Raw genomic sequence first — 16,090 nt, forward strand, 5'->3', positions numbered from 1 at the left:
CTGCCACGGGCATTTGGAAAGATTGAGGGCACAAGGAGAAGGGGGCGACAAAGGACGAGATGGTTGGACAGTGTTCTTGAAGCTACGAACATGAGTTTGACGAAACCGCAGGAGGCAGTGGAAGACAGAGTGCCTGCCATGCTCTGGTCCATGGGGTCGGTCACGAAGAGTTGGGCACGATTAAACAACAAACAACAACAACAACAAATTATGTTTTATCCCCCACAAACTGGTTTTGCAGGCTGAATTTTAATACCCCACACCTCAACCCTTCTGTTTGGGAACTGCAGCCTACAAATGAAGACCATCCCAGGACAACGATGTGGTGGTGGGACTACAATGAGTGGTCACAGGAAGAGAGAGAAGACTGGGAGGAGGTGTCGGAAGCTGAAGAAGTAAGAGGACTTAGTGAGCAGGGAGAGTCTGTGGCAGAGAGAAGTCTAGAACCAGAGGCAGAAGCTGAAGCAGGAGAGGAGGGAGCCCCCCCCCCGTTGCAACAAGTTCCCCTTCCCACTGTCTCCCAGAACCAGGAGAGGAATGAAAGGGGCAGAGGAGAGGTTGGCCGCATGCAGACGCAGTCTCTGATTGCTTGGGGGAAGGACCTGGAGAGAAGGGGACCTACGATGCCCATGAGGAGGCAGGGACTTTCAGTCTTGGTGATTTTCATTGAATAAGACCACTGGGAATGAGCTGCTGTGTTCATTAGGCCTGATCCTCAGCCAAGTCTGTGGAGATTGTGTTTTTGCTAATAGTTAGCTCCAACTTTGAACTGTGTGATTGCTGACTGACATGTTCCTGTGACAATCTCCCAATGGATCTCTGTGTGAGTGAGTGCTGTGAGGCCTCTCTCCTTCCAATCAAGAGAGGTGACTTCTGTGAGGTCACAGAAGTATCAACTTGTTTACAACATAATCCTTTTCAGGTGCATAAGCAGTGGGGGAAGAAGGGTGTCTCCAATTTTGAATAAGGGGGGGAGAGAAGTGTGCACCGACAGCTTGTGAAACAAGCTAGAAAGGCTGAATTCAGGCTCTAGTTCTTTGGGAGACCGAAAGCACATTTAAATTTCAAGTTTGTAAACAGCTTTAAACACCCACACACCCACACACCGCACAACTACCAAGAGTAGTTAAATTATTTAATACCCTACATTGCAATAATTTTCAAACATCGGTTGCAATTAACACCATAATTTGAAGGATAATTGCACTATGATCTGGCAACCCCTAAAAATGAAAGCCTGCAGTATTATTTAATAATGAGGCTGAAAGATTTAACCTTATTGTGGAAAAACATAATCCAATTTTATCCCATTAAAGGATCATATTAATTCTTGAAAAATTGTAAACAGAAAGCAATTGAAGTCAACACCAAAGAACACAAGGCAAAAAAGAAGAAGAGTGTGTGTGTGTGTTAACTTGCTCTTTGTAAAGGTGAATGGCAAGAACCACGCACATCAGTACGCTGCTAAAGAGGATCCCTTTTTACATTCCATTCCCTGGTAAATGCTTACAGGGAGCATTCTCTCTGAGATTTTAAGCACCCAGCACACAGATGTCTTGTGTTAAATTTCACACCATGTGCAAGGGTATGCCAGCACTGAACTCAATGGGTGCGTCACACAAGCATTCAACAATTAAACGGCTGCCGTTAACACAATGCATAGGTTTTTGGAACAAAATGTGTCATCTTTAATCAATGCTGCTTTTCCCATGGAAAGCATGGTTGGCGATTGCATTGTTATAAATCTGTACTTGCTGCAGAATAGCAGTTGCCAACTGGCAAGTTATGAACCATGAACAAGTGAGAAAGGGAACCATATGCGAATGGACTACCAATTTTTCAGAGCACCACCACAGGTCAAGAGCAGAAACTGGAGGTTTCCTTGGAATGAAACTAGGGAGACTCTACTCTGCAGTAGGCTGTCATACATTACACTCAAAAGCTTGTCTTCAGAATAGTAAACACCATGGGTAGGGAAACTAAGGCCCGGGGGCCGGATCCGGCCCAATTGCCTTCAAAATCCGGCCTGCAGACGGTCCGGGAGTCAGTGTGTTTTTACATGAGTACTGTAGAATGTGTCCTTTTATTTAAAATGCATCTCTGGGTTATTTGTGGGGCAAAGGAATTCGTTCTTTTTTCCCCCTTCAAAATATAGTCCGGCCCCCCACAAGGTCTGAGGGACAGTGGACCGGCCCCCTGCTGAAAAAGTTTGCTGACCTCTGGTATACACTAAGATTTGCACACACAGCTTTGTGCAACAGCTGGATAGTCTGAAATAAGAATCTACCTGGATGTCCGGCCATCCAGCATCTGCCTCTCATTCAAAGATGCTCTAATCCAGGGGTGTCAAACTCAAATTCATCGGGGGCCGCATCAGCAGTTTGGTCACCCTCAAAGGGCCGGTTGTATCTGTAGGACTATGTGTCCACTCTTTATTATCATAAATTATTGTCACTGCATTCAATTATTACTGTTTTTTGTAATAATGCAAGTAATAACTAGCTCTGAAAGCGGAAACATAGTCAGAATAATGGCAAGTAGATATTCAAATGTTCAATTATTGTACAATTTATTGAAAAATGATTTTTGGTAACTGCACTGGGTGGTGGAGGCTCGCTAGGGTTTCATGCAGGACCTTTGCAGAGCTACTAGTACCTGGAGATGCTGGGGTCCTTCTGCATGCAGGACAGATGTTCTGCCAGTGAGCCACCACCCTTCACCAAAGGGACTGGCTGAGGTTGACTCACTGAAGCTGCTCTCCTGGTTCCAGGGTTTAAGGGCCAGAAGTATAAAGCAGCATCCTATGTTTCTGAGGAGAGGGAGAGGGAGAGGGAGAGGGAGAGGGAGAGGGAGAGGGAGAGGGAGAGGGAGAGGGAGAGGGAGAGGGAGAGGGAGAGGGAGAGGGAGAGAGGAAGGAAGGAAGGAAGGAAGGAAGGAAGGAAGGAAGGAAGGAAGGAAGGAAGGAAGGAAGAAAGAAAGAAAGAAAGAAAAGAGGGAGTGGGAGGGAGAGAGGAAGGAAGGAAGGAAAGGGGGGAGAGAAAGAAGAGTTGGAAATAAGGAAGAGAAAAAAGAAGGAAAGAAAAAGAAAGAGGGAGAGAAGACGGAAAGGGAGAAAGAAGGAAGTAGAGGGAAAGAAAGAATAAGAATGAGGGAGAGGAAGAAAGTTGGGAAGGACGGAAGGAAGGAAGGAAGGAAGAAAGGAAGAAAAGAGGGAGCAGGAGGGAGAGAGGAAGGAAAGATGTGAGAGAAAGAAGAGTAGGAAAGAAAGAATAAAGAAGGAAAGAAAAAGAAAGAGGGAGAGAAGACAGAGATAAAGAAGGAAGGAAGGAGAGGGAAAGAAAGAATAAGAACGAGAGAGAGGAAGAAAGAAAGGGAAGGGGGGTCGCCGCCTTGATTCAGCGCCAGAAAAGAGCGCGAAGGGACCCAGGGGCATAAAGCATTTCCCCAGCCCCAGCTGTTTGTCGGCGCTTTGTTGGCACGGCGCTTCAGCAGCAAGGTCCCACTGCTGGGTCCCGCTGGCTGGGGCGCTCGGCGGGCCACATGACGAGGTCTGGCGGGCCGGATTTGGCCCCCGGGCCTTGTGTTTGACACCCGTGCTCTAATCTCTGCAGCTTCCACCACTGCTCTTTGAGCACATGCTTCCATAAAATTGCTATTTTCCCCCCTTATTGTGTGCCATATGGTACTATATAATGGGAACTTATACAACAAGTGGCTGCAAGTGGCACAGTGATCCTGCAAGACACAATTAATGCAATAAACAATCATGAAAAAGAAAATCTGCTCAACAGCAGCAAGGTTAAATTCATAGGAGAAAAAAAATGAAATTTAAAACTACACATTGCGATATTGATTTAAGCCTTCTTCCTAACTCGTCAAAAAAGAAAGAAAAACATAATTCATAAACTACTGATTGTCAGTTGTTCAGAGCACTCTGGCATAATTTTTTAAAAAATAAGCCGTGTACATCTGTTTTAATCTGCAAGTTTTGTACTTTAAACACTAGATAATGTAACTAATCACTGCAGTAATATAAACCAGGGAGTCATGCCTTTTTAAAAGAAACATCAGCCAAGAACTTGCAAGCCAGAGCATCTTCCCAAATCCTGGATGTGTCATGTTTACATATACAAACGTCAGTAAGAAGAGACACATCAAAATCCTCAAGAGCGAGCAACTTTTTAATTTTTATATATATATATATATATAAAAGAGGGGGCGGGGAGGTTAACCTGTTATGCGTTTACCCAGCACAGGAATTTTGAAATCAAAACACAAAGAACTATTGCAACTATTTCTACACTTTGGCTGCAGATGGTTAGAATATACATATGGCCAGAGGTTTTGAGTTATCTGTTAACAAAAGTTGGCAGTTCTATTCCCAGCATACCATGAAGCTGCTGAAGGGGTACAAAATTTTCACTGAAGGACTGATCATTATACAGTACCTTCCTACCTTAACCAACCCCTCCAATTATATATTTTTTCTTTTTTTTTTTGGCAGGGTGTTGGAGGGGCACAAGAGGAGAAATTCAGACTATTGAAGACATCACATCCCTGCCAGACACCCTCAGGGGAAGGTTGTCAGAATAAGTGCTCAGGCAAATAACTTTTAAAGAGCCTGTTTCATTCGCATTGGTAAATGTAATTGAGCCTAACATTCCACAGCTGGCCTGGGTAATTAATGCCAGCCCTTGCACAGAAATCTACCATTACATCCTTCTGCTTTCACATACATCTCAGGGTCAAATTAATGTTGTCAAAGCAGCACATGTGACAGCAAGCAGAAAATAGGACCACTGTCTTGCTTCACCGGCATGCTGGGTTTTATTTCTTTTGTTTCCTTTAAAAAAAATTAAATCATCCAAAAATAATCTAAATATATCAGTGAAGTAAACTGATCTTCATGGGCTGTAACTTTAGAAGGATTGATTCATGCAGCGAATTAGAAAATGCAAGAGCAATTTCTTTTTAAAAAAAGTAGAATTGGGGAAGGGTTAAAAATCCATCCTGTCTGAAAACACAACACTGAGCTAAATGGGACCAGGGATCCAATTTGGGATAAGGCAGCATCCTATGTACCTAGACATTCAATTTTTAAGTGACAAGCAGTTCATACTTTAATTTCATAGTCTCTGTAGCCAACAGCCTACAACTTAAAACAGACACAAGTTAAAGGGCAGCTATCAAAAGCCATGCAAGGAAATGCATGTTTTAATCCCATTAAAAAAGCTTTGGCCTTTTTTTACCCACATGCAAGGAAACGCCTCACCACAGGGTTTTTGTAGGTTTCAATCTCCACATTGCAAAAGCAAGGAGAATGCCTACTGGCATCCGAAGCGTTCCATCAATTTGGAAACCTATTCTTACGGGGAAGCACATTTGGAGTTGGGGCCAAGGATGGGCTTGGCACTAGGCCTTCAAAAGTGGAAACCGGCATTTATTTCAGCGGCGACTCAATGTATTTAACAAGCATAACAGGATCCTGCTTGGTCTGGGACCGCAAAAAAAAAGAGGGAGCGAGTGGCATTATGTTTAATGACAAACAAGAGTTTTAATACTACGATATGCCCACAAGTGCAGTGGGGATCTCCAAGTAACTATAAGGCAATCCAACAATGCATTTACAAGACGGGCCAACCAAAGACATTTTATTGCCTGAGACCAGTGACAAGATAGCACCTTCCTTTCCATTCTACATACAAAAGCTGACATGCAATAGAGCCTTACTCATTGCGGACAATGAGACATTTTCAGTGCACCCCAGGGCAACAGGCTAGCTTAGATGTCTCTTGGGCACAAGAGCTCTACTGGCTCAAGCCAACTGCCCACCTAGACCAGCATCCTGTTCTCAAAGTGGTCAACCAGAGGCCTATGGGAAGCCTGCAAACAGGACCCAAGTGCAATTGCACTCTCCCCCGCTAGCTCACGTCCTAAACTTTGCTGCTGCTCCTGGACCCCAGCACCTGTGTAGGAGGGAGTTCCCTGAAAACTCTGCCCAACGGTAGGGCCGGTCCTTTTACAAAATAAGGGGGAGAGGTGGACATCCAAACTCATTTTCTGTACCCGCCCCAAGGTTATTTTGTGGGAACCCAGACAATCAAGAAGGGTCTGCTAAGTATTAGTTCGTGCCCATCAAAACATGAATCAAGATTTTAGAGTTCACAATTTTTGGTAAGAATATTTCCAGTGTGACTCGCAGTCTCTGTGTATTATTAAGTAGAGGCAGAAGCAGAATCACTGCTCAGTAGCATGTACACACTCTTCCCGTTTCTATATCTGGCCAACAAGTTCCGCAAGTTTTCCTGTAGGACCTGTTTGACCAGCAGATTGGAACAGAAGGAATGTGTCTGTACACTATGATGCCTCTCAGAGATTATTACCTGCCTCCAAGCCCTAGGCTAAATAAAACTTTGCCATGAGATGCATCAATAAGTGTTCTAGCAGAACCACTGCTTATCACATCTGGGACATCTCTCCTTTAAGCAATGGGAGACATTCTAGGTTAATCTCTCTGAGCAAGAAGATACCTGGATGCCCTTTGGCACAGCTTTTGGTTAAACGCAAAGAATACAGAGTGACTATGCAATGTTGAATGTTCTCTGTTAACTCTGTTCTGTTTCCCATATGTTTCTGTTGAAAATAATCCAGGAACTAGTAACTTGTACATTTACCACTAATAATGAACCATATGTCATGGATATTGGTTCAAATTTATTAAGCTGGGTTTTTTTACAATATACAAGTAACATGAGAAGACTTGGTCTATTGATTTTGTATCATTTATGATGATCCTTATTAAACCCCACAAAAAGTTATTTAAAAAAAGAATACAAAGAAAAATTGTTACTATTATGCTAATGTGTGGCCTGAAGTTTAGCACAGACCCTCCTCCAAATCATATGCCTTAAATGTCTCCAAAGCAAAAATGTATTTGCGAAAATTTATCGAGAAAGCAGGCTCCATAGGAGTAAAGAATTAAATTTTGAAATAAAAATAATTGCATTTTATAGAAAATCTAGCAGCAGCTATAATTTACTGCCCTGCATTATAATTCCACAGTCCTATTTTATAATTCTACCAACTGTAATCCAACTGCTGTTGGATGTCCCATGGGTAGTTTACACCCCATAGCACAAGTACATGTAACTACAGTGGTACCTCGGTTTATGAACACAATTGGTTCCGGAAGTCTGTTCATAAACTAAAGCGTTCATAAACTGAAGCGAACTTTCCCATTGAAAGTAATGGAAAGTGAATTCATCCATTCCAGATGGGTCCGCGGCGTTTGTAAACCGAAAATTCGTAAACCGAAAATTCGTAAACCGAGGTGTTCATAAACACAGTTTATCAGCTGTGGCAGATTCCAGATCATAGCTCACACATCTACAAGTCATAACTTAAAGGTGCAAACAGGACTGAGACTTGCAGTTAAGTTAAATCAGCCAAACTTCTGAAAGCATTCAGAACTGACTGTCCAAGATCACGGTGCCAACTTGCACTGCACCTGCCTAAAGGAAAGCAGAGCACCAGCTTGGCTGCAGGAGTTGCTGGAAGGAGGTGTGCCAGGCTCCATCCAACGGTCTCTGGAAATACACTCCGGATTTCTGTAGGACAGGGTTTACTCCTTAGCCTTTTCCCTAAAGCATACTTAGGATAATGTAAAGCAGGCATCCCCAAACTGCGGCCCTCCAGATGTTTTGGCTTACAACTCCCATGATCCCTAGCTAACAGGACCAGGGGTCGGGGAAGATGGGAATTGCAGTCCAAAACATCTGGAGGGCCGAAGTTTGGGGATGCCTGGTGTAAAGGCAGGTTGCCCAGCAGCTTTACTCATGTTCACAACAGCAAAACACAGGGGAAAAAAGGAAGCAAGCAGGGCTGCAAGACCCCACCAACAGCCTCCGAAGAGGAATGATAAAGCACCTTCTTGGCATCTTTCATTTTACAGTCGAGAGTAGAAGAAATGCCCTGCTGGATCAGCCTCAAAGGTCCCCCTCCCACTTCCCTGCTCTAGACAGGTGTCTGTGAAGCACCACGAACAGGTGAAAGCTCTCACAGGTTTACTGCCTCTGGAAATTGAGGTTCCACTTAGCTATCCCAGGTAATAGCTCTAGTTACAGGTAGGTAGCCGTGTTGGTCTGAGTCAAAGCAAAATAAAAAAAATATTCCTTCAGTAGCACCTTAAAGACCAACTAAGTTTTTATTTTGGTATGAGCTTTCGTGTGCATGCACACTTCGTCAGATACACTGAAACAGGTAATAGCTGTTAACTAATCAGCTGTAGAAATTAGAGTTCTTGGTGAAGTCCAGAAATAAACAGTAAATTGCAAGAACTCGGGTCAGGAGGAAGAGGAATTTCAAGTAAGTCTTCAAAAGGTTTTATTTATGTAATGGTAAGATGAATTCAAATAGGAACCAATTCCAGTATGATAATGAAGCAAATAAAAAATAAATTCCAGTGGAAAAAAAATCCCAGGACAAGGCCCTGTTTCGCCAATTCTTCATCGGCAATGTTTTAATGGTCAGTGTACCAAGTATGTTTACTGCCTCTGGAAATTGAGGTTCCACTTAGCTATCTCAGCTAATAGCTGTTAACTAATCAGCTGGCACGATGAATCTGTAGTAGGCTGTGGACAAAAATTCCACTTGATAATTCAGGAGCTTGTTGGTGTCCAGGACACTTGCAGAAGTCAAGAGCTTTTCAGTCAAACCCCAGGCAATGGTGTCTGAGCCACAGAGGGGGATGGACGCCCACCCACCCCCCACATCTGTTCATTGCTCTGGGTAGGGCAGGGTGGCTTGGCTTGCTTAATCACAGGGACAAAAGAGGAACAAGCACTATCCTTGGCTATGACCCCCAAAAACTTGTTGGAAGCCAACCAGAACAGGCTCTTGAACAGGCCAGAAGTGAATGTCAAGCGTCTCTGCATAGGCTATGAGCGATACAGAAGTGTCCTGTTGCTAGGGAAGTCTGAAGGAAGAAATGTTTGGAGTTTCAGCAAAGCAGAAAATAAACCATTCCTGGCAGGCAATGGGGGAAGAAGGGGGAGAGAGAAATAATCCATTTCCCATGCAGAAATCCATGCCAATCTTTTGACATAAAGCAAGGGAGGCAGCTGGCAATCACATGCCTACACTTAAGAAACACACAGGCAAGGAGTCATCCTCCAGCAAAGGAGCCGAATGTTCCAATTCGAAGGGATTCATCACCGCGGGAGGAGTCGGTCTCTCCGGAAATTACTCTAGGTCCAGTCAAGTGAAATATTTGTTTGGCTCCCTAATAGAGTTTGCCACCAGACCCAAGGACTCACCACTTGACAAACTGCAGAAGCCCTTACCCAGAACCGTCTGTGGCCAGGGGCGCTGGTGCAGTTCTTAAAAAGAACATCTCCAATTGAACGGGAGCTGCAGGGCTAAAGGAGCCGGCACAAGCCGTAAAACTTAGAGCCGAGTCCCCAAGGGAAATGTGTGGAGGGTGGCTGTAGAGAAGAATGCAGTTCGGATTACCCAGGAGAATCAGAGCATCATTCCCAAATAATTACTGCCTTGGCATCAAAACAAAGCCAAGATGCTCCCCTCAGTGTCTCTCTCCTAGGGTGACTCTGTTATTTTCAAACTGGCAGAGGGAGGGAGAGAGGGCGAGGAGAGGGGGGGAAGGCAGACTTGATTTGTGGCTGCATTCAAAAAAACAAACAACAGCAGCAGTAAAAAGCTCCCTGAAGGTGGCTTTGCCCATCGCAACTTTTGCAGTCAAAGACTGCAAAGAAGAAATGCAAAGAAGACAACTCATTCATCTATATAGGCAGCAGAATGATCACACACACAAGTAATCTTTTCTTGGTGAGGGTGGTGGGACATAAACACTTGAAGAGCACATTATTTTGGGAGACTTTTCTTTTTTTAAAAAAAACAACTTTGTGGTTCTCCAGCCTTTCTTTTTTAAAAACCTAGTAAGAGTTCCCCATCACTTATCTTGCTCTGTGTGATCTTTTAGGAGAGTAATAAAACTCTACTTAGAACCGATACGCATCTGAGGCACACTCACACCCTGCATTACCCAGCAATTTCCTTCCCATAGAAACCAAGCCCTCCCCTTTTCTAAACACACCAGCTACCACCCTCATTCGCTTCCCAAGGACCAGCCACCTCCCACACTGCTCAACACAAGAGCTTGTTGGGTTTATCCACTCCCAAGGCAACTTTTATAGCTCAAACAGTGTCCAACAAGTGTGAACCAAGCCTCGTCCAGGAATGGGACTGAGAAGCAGCAGCATCTTCGTCCTGTGATGGAAAGCATGAGACGGGACTTATTCCTAGCACAGAACAATAAGAGGAGGAACGGGACCAATGAAGTTTCTCTTTCTGAAGGCTTGGCACGCTCTTTATAGAGCCACCTCGTATCTCAGGAACTAGGATTGGAATCCACCGTTCCAAACAGCAAAAGTCCCCGTCTTCCTTTGAAGAAAGAGCAAACTTCAACTAGTTTTTTTTAATATTGCTTTTACAGGTCTGAGATCCCAGGATGTATTCAGTTTTCTGCCTGGTTTTTTTTTTATGGGATGTGTGTTGCCATCAGGGTTTTAAGAAGCAAACCCGACCTCACCCTACAGATGGGGCAGATTAGAAATTTTGAACCATCTAATTTGGGGGTGGATCATAGCTCAGTGGCAGAGTTTCCGCCTTGCACACAGAAGATCCCAGGTTTACTTAGATCCCTGGCATCTCCAGAGAGGCTGACAACAAAGCTGGTCTGAAACCCCGGAGAGTCATTGGGTCATCAGTACAGAAGATTGCTGAGTGGGATGGACCAATGATATGCCTCTGTATAAGGCAGCTTCCTACACCTTCCTATCACTCAGTCCAGCACCAGTCAGTTATGCAGCTCTAGAATGCAACAGAGCTTACCCAACCCTGATGGGTGGACTAAATCAGGACTTTCACACCTGTCCAAAAAAAAAAACCCACTTGAAACAGAGCATGATGTGACCTTGACCCTGACCTAGCAGAGAGCCATTTTACGAAAATAAGTAGATAAATGGAATCTTGAGCAGGGTTATGTCCTGCTTCCATTGCTAGGGGTCCCCAAATCCCATAGGTCACCTTAAGAATTCCCAGCACATATTTCTGTCCTGGCTAAAGCAAGGCACCTCTCTGACTCACGTCTCAAAAGCACCTTTCCCTGCATAGAATCTTAGAATTGGAAGGGACCCCCAGGGTCATCTAGTCCAACCCCTGCAATGCAGGAATTTTTGGCCCAAGGCAGAGCTCGAACCCACGACCCTGAGATTTTGAGAGCCTCTACCGCCTGAGCTACACGTCAGCTCCATCAACCCAGCACACATCCCTTCGAGACGGGTCAAGCCAGAGGTCCCCAAAGTGTGAAGACGCCCCCAGTGCGTCGTCCCTGACTTTTTAACAAAAACCAGGCACACCCGGACTCCACACACAGACCAGAAGCCCCCGAGGCAGTCCGAGAAAGAGCGAAGCTTCTCCTGCGCCACGAGCCCCGTTCCCTTGTCCGCAGACTCGGTGCACTGCGGAGGATAAAGAGAGGCTCCCCCCTCCCCCCCCAAAAAAGCCTCCAGGACCAGCGGGAGTCTCGCCGTCGTCTCCTGGCTCGCTGCTCCGTCTCAGGAGGCTGCTGAAGTTCGTTCGCAGCCCCGCAAACTTCCCCCGAAGTCGCCAGCAGCACCCCAAAGAAGCCGGCAGCGTCTGCAGTCGAGGACACAGATCTCAAAGCAGCAAGCAAAGCGTGCTCCTCGCACCAAACCAGGGAAAAAGTGGAGGAATTCGAGTCCCGCAGCGGCGAAGCGCCCCTCGCCTCCGCGCCAAAGTCCTCCAAGTGCAATCCCCTCTTCTTCTTCGCACCCCAACCCTGCACCATGCAAACCAACCAGCCTCCCCCCCCCCATTTCCTTTCCTTTTACCTTGTCTGACGGCTTTGAAAAGGACGGGGTCCTTGCAGCTGCGGATAACTCCCAGCACGTCGTAGCGGGGCAAGCCCGACACCCGGATGCCCTGCACTTCCAACAAGAGCTCCCCTTCGCCCAGTTTCCCGTCGCCTCCGCTGTCCTCCTCCGCCGTCGCCCCGACGTAAGGAAACTCTCCATATTCCGCTCCCCCCAGGATGGTGACCCCGAGCTGGCCCTGAGCCCCGCGGCTCACCGCGCACTGGTGCACCTTGGTCGTCCAGTGGTTCTTCTTCTGGATCACTTTCGACATGGCGCTGCTCGCCGAGTCCGGAGCTGCTGCGCGAAACAAACACCACCAGCAGCAGAGCAGAAAGAGGGAGAAAGGCGAGGCAGGCAGGCGCGCTGGGGCCGTCGAGCCAGCCTTCCCCGGGCGCTCCCGGCAACTTTCAAGCCATCACCGAGCAAACTTCGCGCAGGTCCTGCCCGAAGCGGCGGCGGCAACAGCAGAAGCAGCGGCAGCGAGCGCCTCCTCCGACGGCGCCTTTGCCATCGAGCCGGCCCTGGTCCCTCAGCAAGAGTCCGGCGGGCGTCCCCTCGTCCTGCCGCTTTCCTTCTTCCCCTAGTCGTGGTAGGCAAGCCTCCTTTCCCGGCGCAGTTTTCCCTCCGTGCGGCTCCGGGTCCCACCTGGGAAAGTGGAGGAAACAAACAAACCAAAAGGTCCTCGTTCCCTTTCCTCCTGGCCACTTTCCCCGCGACTTCTTTCCCCTTCAGTTTCGCCTCCGAGCGAGCGCGGCTCCTTTAAGCGCGGACGAAGGCGCCGCTTGTTTTGTTACATTTCACTCGGGTCGCTTCTTAGCAAGACCAAAGCAAAGCGAGCGAGCGAGCTAGAGAGAGAGCAGCGATAGGCACCGCTGGCGCAGGCGCCCGGCACAAACTCCTCCCTCTCCTCCTCCTCCTCCCTGGCCGCCTCCCCTTGGAGAAAGCGCGCCGGGGCCCTCCTCTCTCCCCGGCATGTGAGCGCGCACAGAAGTGCCGGCGGGGAGTGAAGCCGTTGCCCTTAAGGCTGAATTGCCCATAAGCAGCAGCCCGAGACCAGAATCTAGGCTGGCCAGATGTTTCTTATTTGTCCCCTTTGTTTTCCGAGGCTGGCCCAGACGATCGGCATAAAGGTCGGCGCTTGAGTCCCAGAGTTGCAGCACATGTATACTTCTTTTTTTTAAGTGAATGCCTATCTATATACATACTCTCTTTCTGTTGCTTTATTGAGCCAGAAAGTGTACTACCTGAGACGAAATGTACTTAAGGCTGCGCTTAATTCATCAAAAAAAGGGAGTTGCTTCGAAAACACACAGACAATTGTGCTGCGATGATGCTAACGCTTTATTTACCATTGGATTCAGTTGGACTTACTTCTGAGTAAGCACGTCAGGATTGTGCTGTTACTTAGCTACACCGTAATCCTAGGGGAGTTTAGTAAGAAGTACATACTGTAGAAGCATACATCCTAAGAAGTTGCTTTTTAAAAAAGTGAGATTTTAATTGTTTTTACTTAGAGAAAATTTATTAATTGGTGATTTTTTTAACCTACCTTCTCTGTCTTGGGATATTAACGTCTTGAAAGATGTAACCAAATACTAGGGTTCCCATACTGTATTTCGAAAAGTAAAATTCCTGATGCCAAAATTGCAGAGCTTTTTTTTTAAGAACAAACCCAAAATGTTGTGCTTCTTTGGGCAAACCTAACCCAAAAATAGTGATTTTAAGCTTTTTGAGCTGCTCCTGCTGCTTTTTCCATCATTTTGCCATACATCCCTGACATTTTGCCAATTTGGCGAAATCCCCGCCCCCCACGCCAGTTTTACACCCGGAAACCAGGACAAGTTAGGAATTTTTCTGATGTAGGGTGAGCCTACCAAATACAGCAAAATTATATGTAATTAGATACTAGTTGTGATGTGGCAGTAAACAATTATGGAAGCAATTTTGTTCCTGTTTGAGAGCGAAATTCTGATTAAGTTGAATTCACAGAATTTACAGCCCATGATCCAACTTCCAGAAATATTGGTGCACATCTACATTCACCTGTCATAGGAGATGATCAGTGCCATAAACTGGGACAGCAACTACCACTTTTTGGGGGTGGGGGGGTGAGAAGAGCCTTGGTTGGTGATTGGTGCCAGGAATTGCACCAGTACCATGAACAGAACTCGTAGACAAAGAAGGAAGTTCATGAGGAAAAGTCTTATTTCACATGAACATGAGCATGTATTATTTATTAAAGCTTATAAAGCATACTTTTTATTTTAAGAACAGCTCAACTGAACATCAGAAAATGAAAATAAAAAGTGGGGGAGAAAAGGTTTCCTATATCACTATATTTACAATGCTACATATACTTATCTAATGTATAGGTATTATTATTATCCAAATACATATATAAATAAAAATACTTGAAGAAACGTGCATGTCAACTTCACCTATTTTGGCAGCGATGGAGCGGTGGGGAGTAATTGTCACTGCTGCGTTTATTCTCGGCACCCCCTGTTGCGTCTTGTAAGCATGAAATTCATCATTAGCATCCTGAGAATTTCATAGTGTGTACTGCACACACACACTAAGCCAGTTTCTTATCCATTACAACAGCAGGGATAAACATGGACACCTCTGGGTAGTGCCTTGTGAATACTGAGGCTAGAAATGAGCTAATCAGGACTTCCAGGTTGTTTGTGGGACCACAGCTCATGCAGAAGGTCCAAAGTTCAGGACCGGCACCAGATTTTGAAGGTCTTGAGAAGACTGCTTTGATATTCCCCTTATGGAGCAGTGCTCCCCCCCCCCACATACACACAGCACCAGATGCCCCATGGGTGTACATTAGGGGGCAACTGGCATAGGGCCATCTTAACCATATCTGGCGCCATGGTGCAAAGATCCCTCCGGCGCCTCCCAGAGTTGTCGGCCTTTTCCCAAGTCTCTGCAGGGATCGCTCTCCTCCTGCAGAGGCTGGGGGGGGCAAGCTGCACATTCGCCAGCCATATGGTTGATGGGGCACAGCTGGGGGGCGGGCAGGGAAAGGAGAGGCCACCGGCAAAACCACACAGCTCCGCCACTCGCTGGGGCGCCTGTGAGAGGCAAGCGCCCTGGCGCAACGTGCCAGTAAGCCTAATAGGAAAGACAGCTCCGAACTGGCAGCTGCAACAGCACTGCTGCCAGGGAGCCCAAGTGGCAATGGCTGGAGGAAGGAAAGGAAAGCTTTTTGTCCCAGTGGACCCTGTGGTCAAGCTGAATTTAGCCCACCACCACCACGACACCCCCTCCCCAAGGAAGTAGCTCACACAACCAAACCAAGTAGGATAGAACTCCCCACCATCCGTTGACGTATGGGAAATACTGTATAAGTTGTGCTTTTCCCAGCAGTAGGATCCAGCCACACCTTTTCCTGCACAACACCCGAACACCACAAATGATGTCTGGTGTGATTCAGGGTGGCATGGGTTGGGGTCAAATGAGGAGGCCTGGTGGGCAAGCAGTGTTGAGTGTTAAAAACACTTCTCCCTGCATGGCTCAGGGCAGCTTTGCTGTTGTTTAGTCGTTTAGTCGTGTCCGACTCTTCGTGACCCCATGGACCAGAGCACGCCAGGCACTCCTGTCTTCCACTGCCTCCCGCAGTTTGGTCAGACTCGTGTTGGTAGCTTCGAGAACAACTTACTATCCACGAAAACAGCTTACTATCCACAAAAACCCATATATATATATATATATATATATATATATATATATATATATAAATATAAAATCAGTATTCACAGAAACCAATATCAAGTTATCTGGGGGTGGGGTGGAAGCTGAGGCATCGGTTCCCTGTGCAGTTCCATTTTCTCTCCTCAAGCCTATTGGAGCAGATTATATTCTGGGGTGTGGGGGGGGTGTTCTAAAGGTGTCATGTGATCATTCTGGCAGCTGGCTACAATTACTACACAATTCCAAGCTTTTCTGAAGTTTCACTGCAGGAATTGGAGAGGACAGTTGCTTTTAAAACCCTGGGATCTCTGGAGTTTTGCAAAATAAAAATTTAAAAAATGAATCACAAACAATCCACTTTCCTGACTTTGATACTGCAGCCTGCCCCCAGCCCCTCTCCCCTCTCTTTTTCTTTTTCTCTCTCTCTCCCATTC

The 16,090-nt window shown here is 46.3% G+C and overlaps 1 protein-coding gene across 23 annotated transcripts in view; it reads right to left on the minus strand.

Moving 5' to 3' along the window:
* The window catches only part of MAGI1 (membrane associated guanylate kinase, WW and PDZ domain containing 1), a 477,919-nt gene extending 465,074 nt beyond the window's left edge, over nt 1-12,845 (minus strand). For 13 of the 23 annotated variants that reach the window (XM_060271321.1, XM_060271308.1, XM_060271304.1 and 10 more), the window contains exon 1: nt 11,931-12,845. In XM_060271321.1, the coding sequence (XP_060127304.1) occupies nt 11,931-12,225 (295 nt within the window). In that variant the 5' untranslated portion in view covers nt 12,226-12,845. The remainder of the gene's footprint in view (nt 1-11,930) is intronic. The other 10 variants (XM_060271322.1, XM_060271320.1, XM_060271310.1 and 7 more) reach the window with 1 other exon arrangement.
* Between the last annotated feature and the right edge of the window lie 3,245 nt (nt 12,846-16,090).

This window comes from Zootoca vivipara, chromosome 2 (assembly GCF_963506605.1).
Source record: "Zootoca vivipara chromosome 2, rZooViv1.1, whole genome shotgun sequence".
Taxonomy (NCBI): Eukaryota; Metazoa; Chordata; class Lepidosauria; order Squamata; family Lacertidae; genus Zootoca; species Zootoca vivipara.